The sequence below is a fragment of the Solea solea genome, chromosome 16 (assembly GCF_958295425.1).
Source record: "Solea solea chromosome 16, fSolSol10.1, whole genome shotgun sequence".
NCBI classification, from domain to species: domain Eukaryota; kingdom Metazoa; phylum Chordata; class Actinopteri; order Pleuronectiformes; family Soleidae; genus Solea; species Solea solea.
Window position 1 is genome coordinate 24,627,206 of NC_081149.1, and position 16,178 is coordinate 24,643,383.

The 16,178-nt window shown below is 40.6% G+C and overlaps 2 protein-coding genes across 5 annotated transcripts; one reads left to right on the plus strand and one right to left on the minus strand.

Moving 5' to 3' along the window:
- Nucleotides 1-742: 742 nt before the first annotated feature.
- aldh3b1 (aldehyde dehydrogenase 3 family, member B1) lies at nt 743-9,697 on the plus strand. 4 transcript variants are annotated; one of them, XM_058654676.1, is made up of 10 exons: nt 743-891; nt 2,020-2,190; nt 2,675-2,785; nt 3,792-3,912; nt 4,029-4,114; nt 4,476-4,557; nt 6,700-7,092; nt 8,027-8,193; nt 8,286-8,385; nt 9,053-9,697. In XM_058654676.1, exons 2-10 carry the CDS (start codon nt 2,029-2,031, stop codon nt 9,235-9,237), a joined length of 1,407 nt encoding a protein of 468 aa, XP_058510659.1. In that variant the 5' UTR covers nt 743-891; nt 2,020-2,028; the 3' UTR covers nt 9,238-9,697. The 4 variants fall into 4 exon arrangements, with proteins under 4 accessions (XP_058510659.1, XP_058510661.1, XP_058510658.1 ...); XM_058654678.1 differs by lacking the exon at nt 743-891 and adding an exon at nt 1,094-1,118; XM_058654675.1 differs by lacking the exon at nt 743-891 and adding an exon at nt 1,175-1,266.
- A 1,027-nt stretch (nt 9,698-10,724) lies between these two features.
- On the minus strand, nt 10,725-14,767 carry clpp (caseinolytic mitochondrial matrix peptidase proteolytic subunit). The gene is made up of 7 exons (XM_058652525.1): nt 14,672-14,767; nt 13,867-13,968; nt 12,876-12,947; nt 12,697-12,793; nt 12,187-12,374; nt 11,998-12,103; nt 10,725-11,545 (listed from the first exon to the last, which is right to left on the minus strand). Exons 1-7 carry the CDS (start codon nt 14,681-14,683, stop codon nt 11,310-11,312), a joined length of 813 nt encoding a protein of 270 aa, XP_058508508.1. The 5' UTR covers nt 14,684-14,767; the 3' UTR covers nt 10,725-11,309.
- Nucleotides 14,768-16,178: the final 1,411 nt, after the last annotated feature.

The following is a 16,178-nucleotide window of genomic DNA, read 5'->3' on the forward strand; positions in this document are numbered from 1 at the left end:
CCATGAATCGGCTCGATTACATCATCAGTGTAATGTAGGCTGTGACCACTGATGAAGCCTGACACACACACACACACCACACGTCTGGTGAATCACTACCTGCAATGTTCCTGTGTGCATTTCAGTGTTGTGATGCAACAGAGAACGTACACCTTTTAATGTTCTGTAGATTTGAGATAACAAAGAATAATGCAAAATGTTTAACTCTGACATGTTTGGGTTGTAATGAATCTGAGTCCTCAAACATTCACTCTGCACCTGAGAAATAAATAGAGAAAATAAACTTTAAATGGCCCTACATATGTGAGGCATATAAAATAACAGCTTCAGTGATAAAACAAATGTTGATATACTAAAATATTATGGTGTCAGGTAAATGGTTTCAATCTTTGTCTAATGGGAAATTCAATTTCCCATTTAATTTCAATCATTCATCAACATCCTCATTTATTGAGGTTATTAAAGCACTTTCCTCTATTTCCTTGAACACAAAAGATAATTCTCTGAATCGACCTTTTGTATATGAAAACGTGTGTGAATGGTCGTGTCCTTGATTGATGTCTGGTTTTATAACAAATGAAACTACAAATACACACGAAAAAGAAAGAAAAGAGTGGAACAATCCACAGTAACACAGTGTTTTTCTGTACTCAATCTTCGACGGATTATCTTTGTATAATAAGGGTTTACAGCGAATGAGGACTTCACTCTTCACCGGGACTTCCTGCTCTGGTCAGACTCGTTTCAAGGCAGTTTTTCAAGATCGACGGACTGACTAAACCCCCCTAGTTCCCCGCACATTGGACGAACCGGCTAGAAAAGTATCAACACCCGGAAACACAATCATTTGTGAGTTCTCCTCCTCAGGCACAGACGCAGCATCATAACCAGGTACACTTAAACAAGATACAATGTTTAGTCTTGATTGTATTCATTGTTGCGTTTGGCAAGCACTCGCTGCCGAGGATGATTGTGTCACTGTGTCACGGGTTCTTCATGTCAAACAGGATTCCACAGATTTTATCTCATCCCTGATTCGAACCGCACGGTTTTATATGAATTAGAATTATAATCCAGTCTTAATGACTATTTTAAGAACATTCAAACTAAAGTGAAAGGTAATGTTTTTGACACTTTGAACGCTGTATGTTTTGGCGCCGGTTGCTCGCGTGACTTCACTGTGAGGTGAGCGACACCTGCCTCTGTCGCTGCCTGACCGGTATCCATTGACTAACCGGTTAAATGTATTTTAACCGGTGTGAGAATGTGAGTAACAAAATACCACTCGTTTTAAAACATCAGCTGAAAGAAAACTTTGAAGTGTTGCGGTGAGTTCGGCTTATTTATATTCGAATGTTTCCCTTGTTGCGTCAGACCGTGACCCGTCCTCAGCCAACCACGTGGACGTGAAGACTTGAGTGTTTTTGTGTGTTTTAGAAATGTAGGAGCCGTTTTTTGAATGTGGACGTTTTGGCAGGAGAAGCGCAGGTGATACTGATAACACAGGAGGATCACATCATGATGGCTGTGTTCAGTACCTGTCAAACAGGACAGTGTAACAAAGAGTCAGTGTTGAACCCTGACGTTTAGGAAGCGAAATGGAACCCATCCATCATTCAGCAGACTCTGTCCTGTCAAACGTTTGTTTTCTTGGTTTTGAAGAACCTGTTGAATATAGACTTCATTTTATGCTTGTATGAGTCATTATACATGACTCAGCACATTATTTAGCTACAGTGAGCTAGCTGCTGTTTGTCGGAAACAAATAATGAAGACAACTATTTTTCCACATTAGCCACTTAAATAAATATATAAATAAATAAAAACAATGTAAACACGTGTGTTACTAAGCACAACAAAGTTCCTGCGCAGATAATTAATTGATTGTGATTAGCAACACCTGTGTCCCTGGTTTCATGTCAAAATGGCTGCTCCACTGAAAAAGAATACTTGACTGTTTAAAAGTGGTGTAAAAGAGTGTCTTATTTCTCTGTATTTCTGTGTATGTTTGTGTTCCAGGGTAAAAGGATGGACGCACACGTCCAGGTTCTGGAGAGGTTGAGGGCGACATTTCGCTCCGGCGTCACAAAACCAGAGCAGTTTCGTCGAACGCAGCTGAACAAGCTCAAGTCCATGATTAAAGAAAATGAGGAAGAGATTTTGAATGCACTGCACAAAGACCTCGCCAAGGTACGAGGCCGGGGTCATGTGACCCTCACACACACATACACACACACACACACACACACACTTCCTCTTGTCCTCAAGCTGCACTTGTGTTTACAGCGTGCAAAGACATGTAAACAATGTTGTTGGGTCATCACACCATGGATGCCTGAATGTTTCCTGGGTCATTTTCTGTAAAATAGGGAATGAAACAAGAAAAATGGTCTGCAGGGAAAGTTTATTTTGAACATTTTAAGCAAACTTGTCACAATTCTTGCACTTGTGATGTTGCAAATACAACACGAGGCAGACATGAGATAAACATGAGCCCATAGCTGCATGCAGTGGCTCAAGCCATCCCTCAGTGCACTTCTGTATCTTTACACACTGTTCAATGTGAAACTGACACTGCTTTTATGATGCTGACACGTTGTGCACAGTTCTATGCAAGAATGATTTGAATTTTATTCCAAACTAATGGCCGTTCACTTTCATTTCTGCTCATCAGCCAAAGTTTGAGGCCGTCCTGTCTGAGGTGGACATGTTGAACAATGAGCTGATCCACGCCGTCTCCAACTTGAAACAATGGATGCAGCCAGAATATGTCGGCACTAATCTGGTAAGTGTTACGTTTTCAATCGATAAGTAATGTCCATACAAAGCGCCCAACAATCCCTGTTTATCGTTAATTGGACATACTGAATTCAGCCCAGCTTTAACCTTTAAAGTAGAGCTGAAACAATTACTCGAAGACTAAATGAGTCAACTATTTTGATAATTGAATCTGTTTGAAGCTTTTTTTAATTGTTAAAACAAGATTTCTGATTGTTTCAGCTTCTTAAATGTGAATATTTACTGGTTTCTGTCATTTTTCAGCTTCTTAATTGTGAATATTTTCTGGTTTCTGTCATTTTTCAGCTTCTTAAATGGGAATATTTTCTAGTTTCAGTCATTTTCAGCTTCTTAAATGTGAATATTTTCTAGTTTCTGTAATTTTTCAGCTTCTTAAATGTGAATATTTACTGGTTTCTGTCATTTTTCAGCTTCTTAATTGTGAATATTTTCTGGTTTCTGTCATTTTTCAGCTTCTTAAATGGGAATATTTTCTAGTTTCAGTCATTTTCAGCTTCTTAAATGTGAATATTTTCTAGTTTCTGTCATTTTTCAGCTTCTTAAATGTGAATATTTTCTAGTTTCTGTCATTTTTCAGCTTCTTAATTGTGAATATTTTCTGGTTTCTGTCATTTTTCAGCTTCTTAAATGTGAATATTTTCTGGTTTCTGTCATTTTTCAGCTTCTTAAATGTGAATATTTTCTGGTTTCTGTCATTTTTCAGCTTCATAAATGTGAATATTTACTGGTTTCTGTCATTTTTCAGCTTCTTAAATGTGAATATTTTCTGGTTTCTCTCATTTTTCAGCTTCTTAAATGTGAATATTTTCTGGTTTCTGTCATTTTCAGCTTCTTAAATGTGAATATTTTCTGGTTTCTGTCATTTTTCAGCTCCTTAAATGTGAATATTTTCTTACAGTTGCAGCTCTACTTTAAAGCATGTCCTATAAATAAATGTTTTATTCTTTGTGACGCTGTTATGTTTACATGTTGTGATTTTTGTTGCGTCTCAGGCCACAAAGCTAGACGACTGTTTTGTACGGAGGGAGCCGTTAGGAGTCGTGTTAATCATCGGACCCTGGAACTACCCCATTCAACTCCTCATGGTACCCCTGGTGGCAGCCATCGCAGCAGGTATCACTCGCATACGGATGAGAGTTGTCTCTCTCTCTCTCGTTACATTAAATCAAATGTCTCATTATTATATAATAATTCCAAAATTTCAACCATTGTCGGTTGTCTCCGTGTAGGAAACTGTGTGATCATCAAACCTTCAGAGATCAGTGCTGCCACAGACAATCTGATCGCAGAGCTTCTGCCCAAGTATCTGTCGCAGGTAAATGAAAACACACCTGATTGTGAGTTTGTGGGTTCAATTCCCTCAGCGAATCTACATGTCAAAATGGTTCTAAACTTCACCTCCAAACTCGTTTCATTGATGAGACCCCAGTTATGCTGAAACCAGACTCCAATATAGCTTCTGTTAAAGTCATTAGTTCAGGTGTTCCCTGAAAACTGTAAATATTGTCGCGGACTTCAGCCCTAAGAACATTGTCCTTGATACTTGTGACAAAGAACAAATGATATTTTATGACAAATGTGTGCAGGAAACCAGGAGAATCTACGGGCTTTACATACTGTACCTTTAAACACATGGAAGAGAATCTAACAGTTAGAAATGTGACTGTGTTCGACAGGACTGTTACGCAGTGATTCAGGGTGGAGCAGAGGAGACCAAAGAACTTCTGAAGAATCGCTTTGACCACATCTTCTACACAGGTACAACATGTGTCACATGATGATTTGTTTACAGTGTGTGTGTGTGGTGCACATATCATACGTATTCATATTCAAATCCATGTGTCTGACTTCTTCTACCCAAGTGTAACAAGGATATTGTATTTTTAAAGTAACTTATTATAGCTTTAAACAAATTTAGCTCATGGAAACTTGTGTTTGATCACATGATCGTATTAAAAGCTGTAATGTGAGCATCTGCTGTTAATATGAACAACAAAGCAACTGATGTGTTTGAATAACGTGTGAATGATGCGGCTTTGACTGTGTTGCTAATGATTTAGCCGCTAGCTGAGAGTTAGCACATTCAGTAATAGACTGATCCATCCACACCACACCGCACCGCAGAGCCACTTAACCGTAACCATGGCCTCAACTCAACAGGAAGTCGGCCATTTTGAATGTTGGCGTCCATTTTGGCGATTTGCCCCTTATATAAATGAGCAGACTCATCCGAGTTCGCTCACATCAAAGATGAAATATTGTTGAAAGGTTTGGTGGATTCAAAGCGGCGCAGCCACGGCAACCCTCGCTGTTTTCGGCGAATTTCGAACATTTGCCACAAAACAGGAAGTGCCCTATGACTTCAGCATACATTGAGTTCCACAGAATTTCCCGAAACTTGGTGGGAAGGTGTCATCGACCAAGGCGAACATTAAAGTCGACCGTAACCGTGGCCTCAACTCAAGAGGAGGTTCTTAGGTTTACTTCCTTCTTACCTTTAGTCTGACATTAACCGGAATAATACTGGGACTCAAAGTCTTCGGTCTCAGGATTTGTTCTCGCCGTCAAAAAAAGTCAAAACTGGTAAAGAAAGCGTTTAGGTTTGCTGCTCCCTCTGCTCCCTCTGCCTGGAACATCAGACCAAATGACTTGGTCTCATTGAACACTTTAAAGGGGAAATGTTTGAGATAACCTCCATCTGTGTGTTTGGAGCATGTACTGTTCTTATCTAAGCACTTTTGTTATGTTAACCTTCGTATGTGTTTTTGTCCAACTACTAATCATCACAACCTGTACGACTTGTCGCTTTTACAACCTAACTGCTGTCTAACTACGTGTGTGTGTGTGTGTGTGTGTGTGTGTGTGTGTGTGTGTGTGTGTGTGTGTGTGTGTGTGTGTGTGTGTGTGTGTGTGTGTGTGTGTGTGTGTGTGTGTGTGTGTGTGTGTGTGTGTGTGTGTGTGTGTGTGTGTGTGTGTGTGTGTGTGTACCAGGTATTACTAATGTTGTGGGGACCAAAACCTGTTTACACAGTCACATTATGGGGACTTGTCCTCCTTGTGGGGACAAAAAGCAAGTCCCCATAACGTAAATTACTACATTTTAAGGTGAAGATATGTTTCATGGTTAGGTTGAGGTTAGGGTTAGGGTTAGGATTAGGATTAGGCCAGTAGTAATTGTGGTTAAGGTTAGAGTAAGTCTCCAAGAAATGAATGTAAGTCAATGCAATGTCCCCTCAAGTCATGAATGTCGAACATGTGTGTGTGTGTGTGTGTGTGCCCGCTGTACTTGTTCTGGTTACCCTAACCCACAAGGGATTATTGCGCTGAAAGGATCAGTCAGTAAAAATCTGGACAACAATGCTGCTGCTTTGGCCAAGTCACTCATGTAAAAGAGTTTTAATCTCAAGGAGTCTTTTCCTGGTTAAATAAATAAATGTCCTTTTATTTGTCTCTGGGAACCCCCTGGGACCTCTTCATGGACCAGTTATTCATGACTATAGTTCAAACTAAAGATGGCGCTAGAGCTTTATAGCCTAGCTTCAACACAAAGTAGCTAGGCTACAGCTAGCTTGAATGAATGCTTACATTTAAATGTTCACGTCTTCTCAAAGACATTGTTGAAATCACACTTTCACAATCTATACATGACTGAAAATGCCCCTGGGGAGCCGTGTTCCGGGTGTTTCCATGGCTGAACACACTTTCTTTTGTACGTTATTTGAATCATTTTATCTTTTGCTGAACACCTTTTATGCACATTGGTGACCTGGTCATCTATACATGGTTTATATAATGTAAATAATACAATCTGGTAGTTTTAAATGTGTCTGTAAATGTTGTTCATGCTCCACAGGAGAAGATCTTCCACGTTGGTCACTGACTGTTGTTGATTTCTTCCAGGTTCTCAGAAGGTGGCACATAAAATCCTGGAGGCGGCTTCAGTCCACTTGACCCCAGTCACCTTGGAGCTGGGCGGCAAGTGTCCTTGTATTTTATTTGGTCATGTGAACGCCACAGCCGCAGCGCGCCGCCTGGTGTGGGCCAAGTTCTTTAACTCTGGCCAGAGTTGCGTGGCTCCAGACTACGTGTTGTGCTCAAAGGCCACGCGGGACGCGCTGGTGCCGGCGATACTGGAGGTCATCAAAGAGTTCTACGGCGAGGATCCTCAAACCTCTCCTGACCTGGCCCGCATCGTGTCCTCGGCACACTGGACGCGTCTGATGGAGCTGCTTGGAAAGTCCAAAGGCAGAATTATTGTCGGAGGAGAGAGCAACCAGGAGGACAAGTATATAGGTGAGTGGAGGAGGAGGAGAAGGAGGAGAACATAAAATCATGTGGTGCCAAACCATTCAGACTTAAAAACAAAGAGTCACATTTTAAAATGAATCCTGAAATTGACAGAAAGCCAGTGGTGAGAGGGTGGAGTGTGATGTGGTCATGTTTACGTCGAGCAGCTGCATTTTGGACTAACTGTAAATGCACTAAAGACACGTGGTTGACACCAGAGGATTTGTAATGAAAGCATGACTCGCACAAGAATCACAACGTGTTTGTTCCTTTTATCACAGAGTTGTGTCTCAAAGTCATGTTGTAGCTTGTTACAGAAATGATGATAATAATAATAATAATAATGGAAACAGGCAAACCGCCCATTATTTGATTGTAGCAGCAGGTACAATATGTTTTCTTCTTCCTGCTCCGTTCTCACCAAAGACAGTGTGAATGGATGGTTGTGTTATTGTTGTGTTTTTGTCTTGGAACAAATAATGAGCGATGGTGACGGATCATATCAGCTGTGACTGTGTCTGATCGTACATTATGCTGAAGATGGCGTCGGCTCATTGCTGATTTAAAGCGTAAATACGTTTGACGAGCGTTTATTTCACCCCTGAATTAAACCTGGAGGTGTCACATGAGCACAGACACACACTCGCTTCATAGAACTCTGAAAGGTTTCATTGCATTGATCTGACCTTTTCTACTCTGTGCAGTGGTGACCTCTGACCTTTTACACCAGCACACTGCCCTGTGATTGGTCCTATTGTTTAAATGCATAAAGAATAATTAAAAGGAATTGCATTTCAGCCTTTGTGATTCAGTAATTGTTACAAACAGCGATTTTGATGTAATCAAAAGCTTTATGGTGAAAAGGTCTCACTGTTCGATGTCACTGAAGCTTTTTTAAAGGTTAGTTGAGAGTAAACGCTGGTGGTTGTTTTCTCCTCAGCTCCCACTGTGCTGGTGGACGTGGCTGAAGACGACGCTCTGATGCAGGAGGAGATCTTCGGCCCCATCCTGCCCATCCTCACCGTGGAGTCTCTCCAGGAAGGCATCGACATCATGAACAGCAAAGAGAAGCCGCTGGCTCTGTACGCGTTCTCAGACGAGTCCTCTGTAAGAGCTCCGCAGCCTCCGACACTGTGGCTCCTTCAGTCGCCTCGTGTTTGTGCGTTTGACGTCAAACTGGCTGCTGTTGTGTTTTTCAGGTGGTGAACACGGTGCTGGAGAAGACCAACAGCGGAGGATTCTGCTCCAACGACGGCATCATCCACATAACCCTGCCCACACTGCCCTTCGGAGGTGTAGGTGGGTGTGGCTCCTGAAGCAGCTGTCTGATCTGACACTCGTCTCATTTCCTCATTCGTACCGTCGATATCAGAGCGCGTTCACCTGCGGAAAAACATCGCAATCCCAATTAGATGTTACTTCATTCTTTAACACGAGCGCTTTTATGATGAATATATCATGGATGTCAGATTGTCAGCCACAAACACTTACCTAATAATCACCTGATCAATGATCAATCATGTTCCTATCATAGATATCATGTTTTATTATGATTCTAGTTTCTGATGCAGCCGGAAACACTTTAACTTCAAAGTCGTTTAGAAGTGACTTTTAGAATCTCGCTGCAGACGAAATCTTTGTGCTTTGACTGCGTTTGTATTTACACGTGGAAATGAAGTCATGAAATAGTGTTGAACAAGATGTTTTAATGTAAAATGAGTCAAGAAAAGTGAGTCTGTTTGAACATCGACACTTCAGTGGGACTTTATAATGATGTAATGATGTGTTCCTCCGCTGTGTCAAAGTCATTAATGCCCTTGTGTGCAGTGTGGTGTTGTTGCCAGGTAACACAAGCACGACACTGCTTCACTGATGTAGAGCCGTTACAGTTTTAAGATATTTTTATTATATTTTAGTTAGTGTTTCCTTTGTTCTGAGCAGAACTTATGGATCCTTCTTGTTCCAGGTGGGAGCGGCTGGGGCAGTTACCACGGCCGCTGGGGCTTCGAAACCTTCAGCCACCAGAGGGCGTGCATGCTGCGCGGCTGGACCTTGGAGCGACTGAACGGCCTGCGTTATCCTCCGTACACCGAGAACAAACTGTCCTGGCTGCGCTGGACCGCCTCACCCAAGAGCTGCTCACTCATGTGATGACTTTTCAAAGTTTCTGTTCAATCCTCAATCGTTAGTTTTTCTTGTGTCACTTTACTTGTAACTAGGATTTCTTACAACCTCGGTGCCACTTTGTTATACTCGTACTGTCACTGATTGTCTTTTTTTTTTTTTATCTCTAATGTTTTAAAAAAAAAAAATCTTTTCTGTATTTTCTATACTTCTTCTAAGCAGGTTCTTAACGTCACTTTACTTTCTGAGCTCATGTTTTCACATTTAAAAGGAATGAAAAGTGCCGGGGATTTCACTTCCTGCTCATTCGTCTTACACAGAAATCTTTGGGTGGTGAAGTGGAGTTTTAAGAATATTAAATGTACTTCTAATGCATTTGTTTGTAAACTGTTTGTCTTAATTTGAGCAGATTGGTTTTTTGTTTTTTTTTTAAACTTAACTTTAATCACATGTAAATAAATTGAAATTACATTTGTTATCAACATTCTTCAAATGTCATTAATTTTGTTTTTTAATTGAAGTGAAGGGCCGATGGTCAGAGCAAAGCTTTAAGTGAGTTATAAAGTGTCAGAAAATTATCTTTTATAAAAAACAACTGAGGTTTTCACTTAATCTTTTCTAAGGTGTGACAGAGGTGAGTTGAGCCTCAGGCAATTAACTCATGGTTACTCATATGGGCGGTGAAATTTAAACCTAAGACTCTTATGTTCTCATGCATTTACCAGCCACTTTATTAGGTACACTAAACAAGTGGCACCTGCTGCTTCAAAGTTTTACATGTTCAGAGATGGTCGCCTTCACACGTGATTATTTCAGTGAAAGTTACTTTTCTATAATTCCAAAACAAGTCTGTCAATCCTCCTCTGGCATCAATGAAGCACGTTCTCTCAGAGAACTGCTGCTCGCTGCTGGATGTGTTCTCTTTTCAGACCGTTCTCTGAGATCAGCAGTTCCTGAAAACCTCCGAGTAGCCGCTCTGTGTCACGTTCACAGACTCTGAACTGCAGCAGGTCGTCTCGACCGTGTTTACATGCCTAAAAAGTTTGGAGTTGCTGGAATGCGGTCGACTGATTAGATGCACGAGTTAACTACTTGAACAGATGTACCTAAATAAAGTTGTGGCATGAAAACATTTAACTCTTAGATGCATAAGTGGAGTCAAAAATGACCCCATGGGTTGTTCTTCAAAATATTTGAAATGAAAAATGTTCATATAGCAGTTATTCCTCATAAAACGTGTTTGTGACATTTTCATTCATTTTAAGAAATCACTTCCTCACTTACACAAGCATTTCCTGTGGAATCTCCCAGGAACCTTTGCTTCTTATCTTAACTCTGTCAGTATAAATGTTTACCCCGAGTATAAATCACTCCTGTTGATCAAAATATAATGAAAATCAAGACATTTCGTAAGTTTATTGTAAAAATGCATTGATTGTATTAACTTTAATGAACACTTGTGTATTAGAATGAAGAACTGTGCAAAATGAAGAATTCATCCATGTTTTTTTAAATTGTGGTCAAAACTATTTTTTTTATTACAAATGTGTATATTCAAACACAGACAATAGCAGGTCGTCTGCCCTCCTCTAACACAGAGGTGTAACAGAACAAGATGTTTCCTTTCTGTCAAAACAAGCTCATCACCCCCCTCCCAAAAAGAAAATCTGCAGAGAGTTGATTAATAAACAACTTTGTGTCACAGTAACTACATTTCATAGACGACAGGTTACATCATGTGATCTAAAACAAAATGTTGGCCAGTGATGAACTCACTGCAGCATCACTGTGCATGAGACCAACGTGTGTCGACCACACAGTCGGTAAATGACTGAATAATCCAGACAATGTGAGTCGAGAGTCTGCTTCTGCGTGTGTGTGTGTGTGTGTGTGTGTGTTCAACTGGACCCAAACGGACCTTGGTGCTCTCTGCAGGTTCCAGTACAAAGAAGAGGACAAACATGGTTGAACTAGCGCCCAGCTAAAGTTGTTTTGTTGAAACTTAGTGAGTGTTGATAGAGTAGGGGAGAGGAAACCAGCAGGGAGGTTGGTCCTGAGGAGATGCTCGCAGAACTGGGACCAGCTCTGCTGTGGAGGTTTCATGGCTCAGGTTTGTGGGAGGAGATTGGGCTCGTGCCCATCGACGCCCCCTCAGATCCTGCAGACTGTGGGGTTGGAGTTGGAGCTGCTGCTGCTGCTGTTGTTGTCGGCTCTTTCTGTACCAGCTCGGGTTCATCCTGGCCGGCCTGAGGCGGGTGGACCAGGACCCGGTCTATGAGTCCAAAGTCTTGCGCCTCCATGGGACTCAGGTAGCGATCCCTCTCCATCACACCCTCTGTAACATTTAATGACGCTGCTGTTGAAAGGCCTCGTGTGGAAAATGAACAAAACGATGGGCCATTTCACCTCAAGAGCGTCGCACTAAATCCTACACACTTTTTGTTTTTGAGGATCAGAACACATTAGTATTTTCTTTATGCTTTTATATAACTGAGTTGCTAGTTTTGCGGTCCTGAGTCTTTTCAGTCGTACATGGTCATAAAAGCTTCATTAAACACAGACTGTAAAACAAATCTGATGAATGTATCAGCACAGATGTGTTGATAACTGATTGTTATTTTAAAATATAAAAGAAACTCCTGACAATTCAAGCCAAAGGGCCATCCAGGTGCATTCTGGTCCCTTTTCCCGTCCTTGTGAGATGACGACACTTTATGTCTAAACCAAAGTGCACTAAATAATAATAAAAAAAACACTCAAATATATTAAGCAGTTGAGAAAACGTACCGATGGTCTCCAGCTGCTGCCCCGTGTGTTTGGCGTAGAGGTGGTTGATCTGTTTCTTCAGTTTCATGATCTCCTCGGCCTGGATTGCGATATCTGTGGCCTGACCCTGGAAACACAGCACACGGTGAGAGAGGAGACGACTGTTGTTTCTGAAACACTTGTTACTGGACCTAAGAGAGCTCAGCTTACCCTGGCTCCTCCTGAAGGCTGGTGGATCATGATGCGGGCATTAGGCAGTGAGTGCCTCATCCCTGACGTCCCTGCTGCCAGGAGAAGGCTGCCCATGCTGGCTGCCTGACCGACACACCAGGTGGAGATGGGATTGAGGATGTACTGCATGGTGTCGTAAATGGCCAAACCTGCTGTCACGACACCACCTGAGAGGAGGAGGAGGAGGAAGAGGTGGAGATAAGAGAGAGATACCTACTGTATGCTCTGCAAACCAAAACTCACTGATGACTAACTATTTTGGGTTACAGAATATGTCAATCCACATATTTGTCTTGCTTTGTAAGCTGCTCACGACACCACACCAAAGTCCACAGAGAAAATCTAGTCTAGCCAGTTTCCTGCAGAGTGCAGTCAGATGTCGGCTCACCTGCTGACTTTATACAAACACACCTCAAAACACCGGAAAGACGGCTTTAAAAACTAATCTTTTCAGGAGTGTTTTAAAATCAGCGTCACTGCTGCTCTCACCAGGACTGTTGATGTACATGTGGATGGGTTTGTTGTTGCTCTCCGACTGTAGGAAGAGCAGCTGGGCGATGACCAGACTGGCCACAGAATCATCGATCTGAGCAGAGGAGAGAGAGAGAGAACATGTTGAATAAATAAAAAGAAAAACAAAATAACTCATCATTAACGACGACACCTACAGGACCCATGACGCAGATGATTCTCTCCCTCAGCAGGCGAGAATAGATGTCGTACGCTCGTTCTCCTCTCCCCTGGGAAAACAAAGTGCACAAACAACAAAACCACTTCATTCAGTGAAGCTGCATTTTCTCCCAGTGTTTGCACTTTATACAAATAAATAACTATAATTAGAACACAGAGGACAGTGTAATAATTGTGACAGACCTAAACGGAGGTGATAAACCAGCTGTGCCGTCTGACTTCAACTACTGTGGTGTCGGGAACTGTCGTGTAATGATTTGAGGACCGATGCAGGGCTGCCAACATACTCACTACAGTAGACCACACTACACCGCAGTTTCAGGGCTGAAACTAACACTTATTCTCATAATAGATTCATTTGTCGCTTATGTTTGCTCTGTAAATCACCATATGTGTTTACCAAACGTGTCCACAAACCAAAATGACTCAGTTTGAAGGATTTCTTTGTTTTTCTGGAGCAAAGAAACCGAAAAATATTCCCATTTAAGAAGCTGAGCTTGTTTTAAGTATTGAAAAAAATATGCATTACTTTAGAGATTTTAATCCACGCTCTTATCAAAGCTCGCTTTGACGACTGTATGTTGGGCTTAGCCCGACGTCACTTGCTCGGCTAATGTTGGTTTTTAACTGGTGCAAAAACGAGAGCATGTTACCTTTGGATTGATTATTAAATTTCTTTTTATTTGTTTTTAAATGTCTTCACGGTCTTGTGCCACAATATCTGTCCGACCTCAGGTTTTACCGTCATTTATTGTTTTAGCTTTTGTGTCTGTTGTCGTCTCTGTGTGCAGCACTTTGGCCAACTGTGTTGTGCTTTATACAGTAAATAAAGTTAGATTGGTTTGTACGCCTACTCATACACACACACACACACACCATTATTTTGATTATCTAACCAGAGAAGCAATGTCATTATTTGTGATGTAGTGGTATCCATATGATGAGGATGTTTGACTCCCTGTTACTCACCGTCTGCTCCACCACTATAGGTATAAGAGGACTCTTCCATACAGGACTGTGGTGAATGGACCTGCAGTGTTTCACTGTCAACCCTCCGATGTGCAACACCCTCTGAGAGAAAAGACACAGAAACACATTTCTCTAGTTTGCTGGAAGAATAAAGGTGACTGGTGATGTTAGTATACAATACATGCAGTGTTGTTTCCCACTATTAAAATGTACTTGTAGTCTAGATTGACTTGATTTGGGGAAATATTTTAACTCTTACATCCAAGTACCTCCTTATTAATAAAGTTAAGGTCGTTTTCTTCAAAATATTAATACATATTTTCCTGCCAGGCACTTTCTTTCTAGATTTAACAGAGATGCATGTGCTCGATTGCTGATTGTTCAAAGTGCATCCAGAGATGTTGATAATGTTTTGATTGTATTATAATATACATAATATAATATAGCATTTTAAAAGGAAACTGAGCTGTAAATAAAAAAACATAACTGATTCAAAATATAAGAAATAGGTGCCGTTTGTTTGAGGTTTTACTGTGAGGACTGTCCCCTGACAACTGTCCCCTGACAACTGTCCCCACGTTGTTGTTTGAACACTGCGTTTAATAATAACGACGTGAACTGAAACCATGTCCCCTCAGTGACAGCTTCAGAGCTGATGTCATAAGGCAACGTTACACAAGCTACATGCTAACACGCTCCATAACAGCACGCGCGGCAGCAACAACAGTCGCCAACGACTTGATACATGACGCCGTTTTTACAGCACGTCATACGCTGTATGTGTAAAATTAAACTTAATACTCACACTTAGTAACATTGTTAAGTCTTTTCCTCCTGTTCGTGACCCTTAGCTAACCCGGAAACGATTCCACGTTGACCTTCTTCGTCTGGGAAATCCAAGTACTTAGTTAATCTCATTAGCGCCCTCTATCTGACAAAGCCAATATGTGTTTTTCCCAACTAAATGCAGTCGAGAATGGAGAGTGCGCTCTTCGTGTGTGTGTGTGTGTGTGTGTGTTGTTTACTTTAATGAATAATAATAAAATATAAAAATAATATGTAAATATAAATAATAAATAACAATTTAATTAATGAGCATTTCATGCCTTTGTTGCGTGATCTACCATCCCTACCTTTAAACTGCTGCATATAATCCCCACTGTATTATATGTTGTTCTGCAGCAGCCATGTTTAGGGTCCATGCACCAGCTCATGTGAATGTCATATTGTGTCTCTATTTATACTTTTTTCCTCATCATCATCATCATCTTTTTCCATTTCTTCCACTTGATCCTCGAGCACACTTTTTAGGCCCTTGCCATGCATGAAAATTCACCACATTTGCAAACTGACTGAATTGCATAGTTGAAAGAATTGAAAAGTTATTTTTTCACATTGAATGTTCCCACGAGCAGGGTTCTAATAATAATAATAATAACTAAGCATAATCAATAATAAATAAGAATAATAACTATAAAATTCCTCTGTGAAATTTTGATCGGGACATACTAAACTGTGACTTTGTTGTCACATTTTGGACGACATACTAACCTATGACTTTTTTGTCTCATTTTGGACGGCATACTAACCTATGACTTTTTTATCACGTTTTGGAGGACAAACTAAAGTGTGACTTTTTTGTCTGATTTTGGACGACATACTTACTTATGACTTTTTTGTCACGTTTTGGACGACATACTTACTTATGACTTTTTTGTCACGTTTTGGATGGCATACTAAAGTCAGACTTTTTTGTCACATTTTGGACGACATACTAACCTATGACTTTTTTGTCAAATTTTGGACGACATACTAAAGTATGACTTTTTTGTCACATTTTGGACGACATACGAACCTATGACTTTCTTGTCACGTTTTGGATGGCATACTAAAGTATGACATTTTTGTCAAATTTTGGACAACATACTAACCTAAGACTTTTTTGACATTTTAGAAGACATACTAAAGTATGACTTTTTTGTCACATTTTGGACGACATTCTAAAGGATGACTTTTTTGTCACATTTTGGACGACATACTAAAGTATGACTTTTTTGTCACATTTTGGAAGACATACTAATGTATGACATTTTTGTCACATTTTGGACAACATACTAACCTAAGACTTTTTTGTCATTTTAGACGACATACTAAAGTATGACTTTTTTGTCACATTTTGGACGACATACTAAACTATGACTTTTTTGTCTCATTTTGGACGACATACTAAACTATGACTTTTTTGTCTCATTTTGGACGACATACTAAAGTATGACTTTTTTGTCACATTTTGGACGACATACTAACCTATG

What these genes read in the sequence shown, in the direction of transcription:
- aldh3b1 (XM_058654675.1), top strand. Translation starts at nt 1,243, where the DNA reads ATGTATTTTAACCGGTGTGAGAAT. An exon ending in GGTGGCAGCCATCGCAGCAG is followed by an intron (nt 3,913 to 4,028) that starts GTATCACTCGCA and finishes GTCTCCGTGTAG; the next exon opens with GAAACTGTGTGATCATCAAA. An exon ending in CGTTCTCAGACGAGTCCTCT is followed by an intron (nt 8,194 to 8,285) that starts GTAAGAGCTCCG and finishes TGTGTTTTTCAG; the next exon opens with GTGGTGAACACGGTGCTGGA.
- clpp (XM_058652525.1), bottom strand. An exon ending in CTATAGTGGTGGAGCAGACG is followed by an intron (nt 12,948 to 13,866) that starts GTGAGTAACAGG and finishes TTGTTTTCCCAG; the next exon opens with GGGAGAGGAGAACGAGCGTA. An exon ending in CATGTACATCAACAGTCCTG is followed by an intron (nt 12,375 to 12,696) that starts GTGAGAGCAGCA and finishes TCCTCCTCTCAG; the next exon opens with GTGGTGTCGTGACAGCAGGT.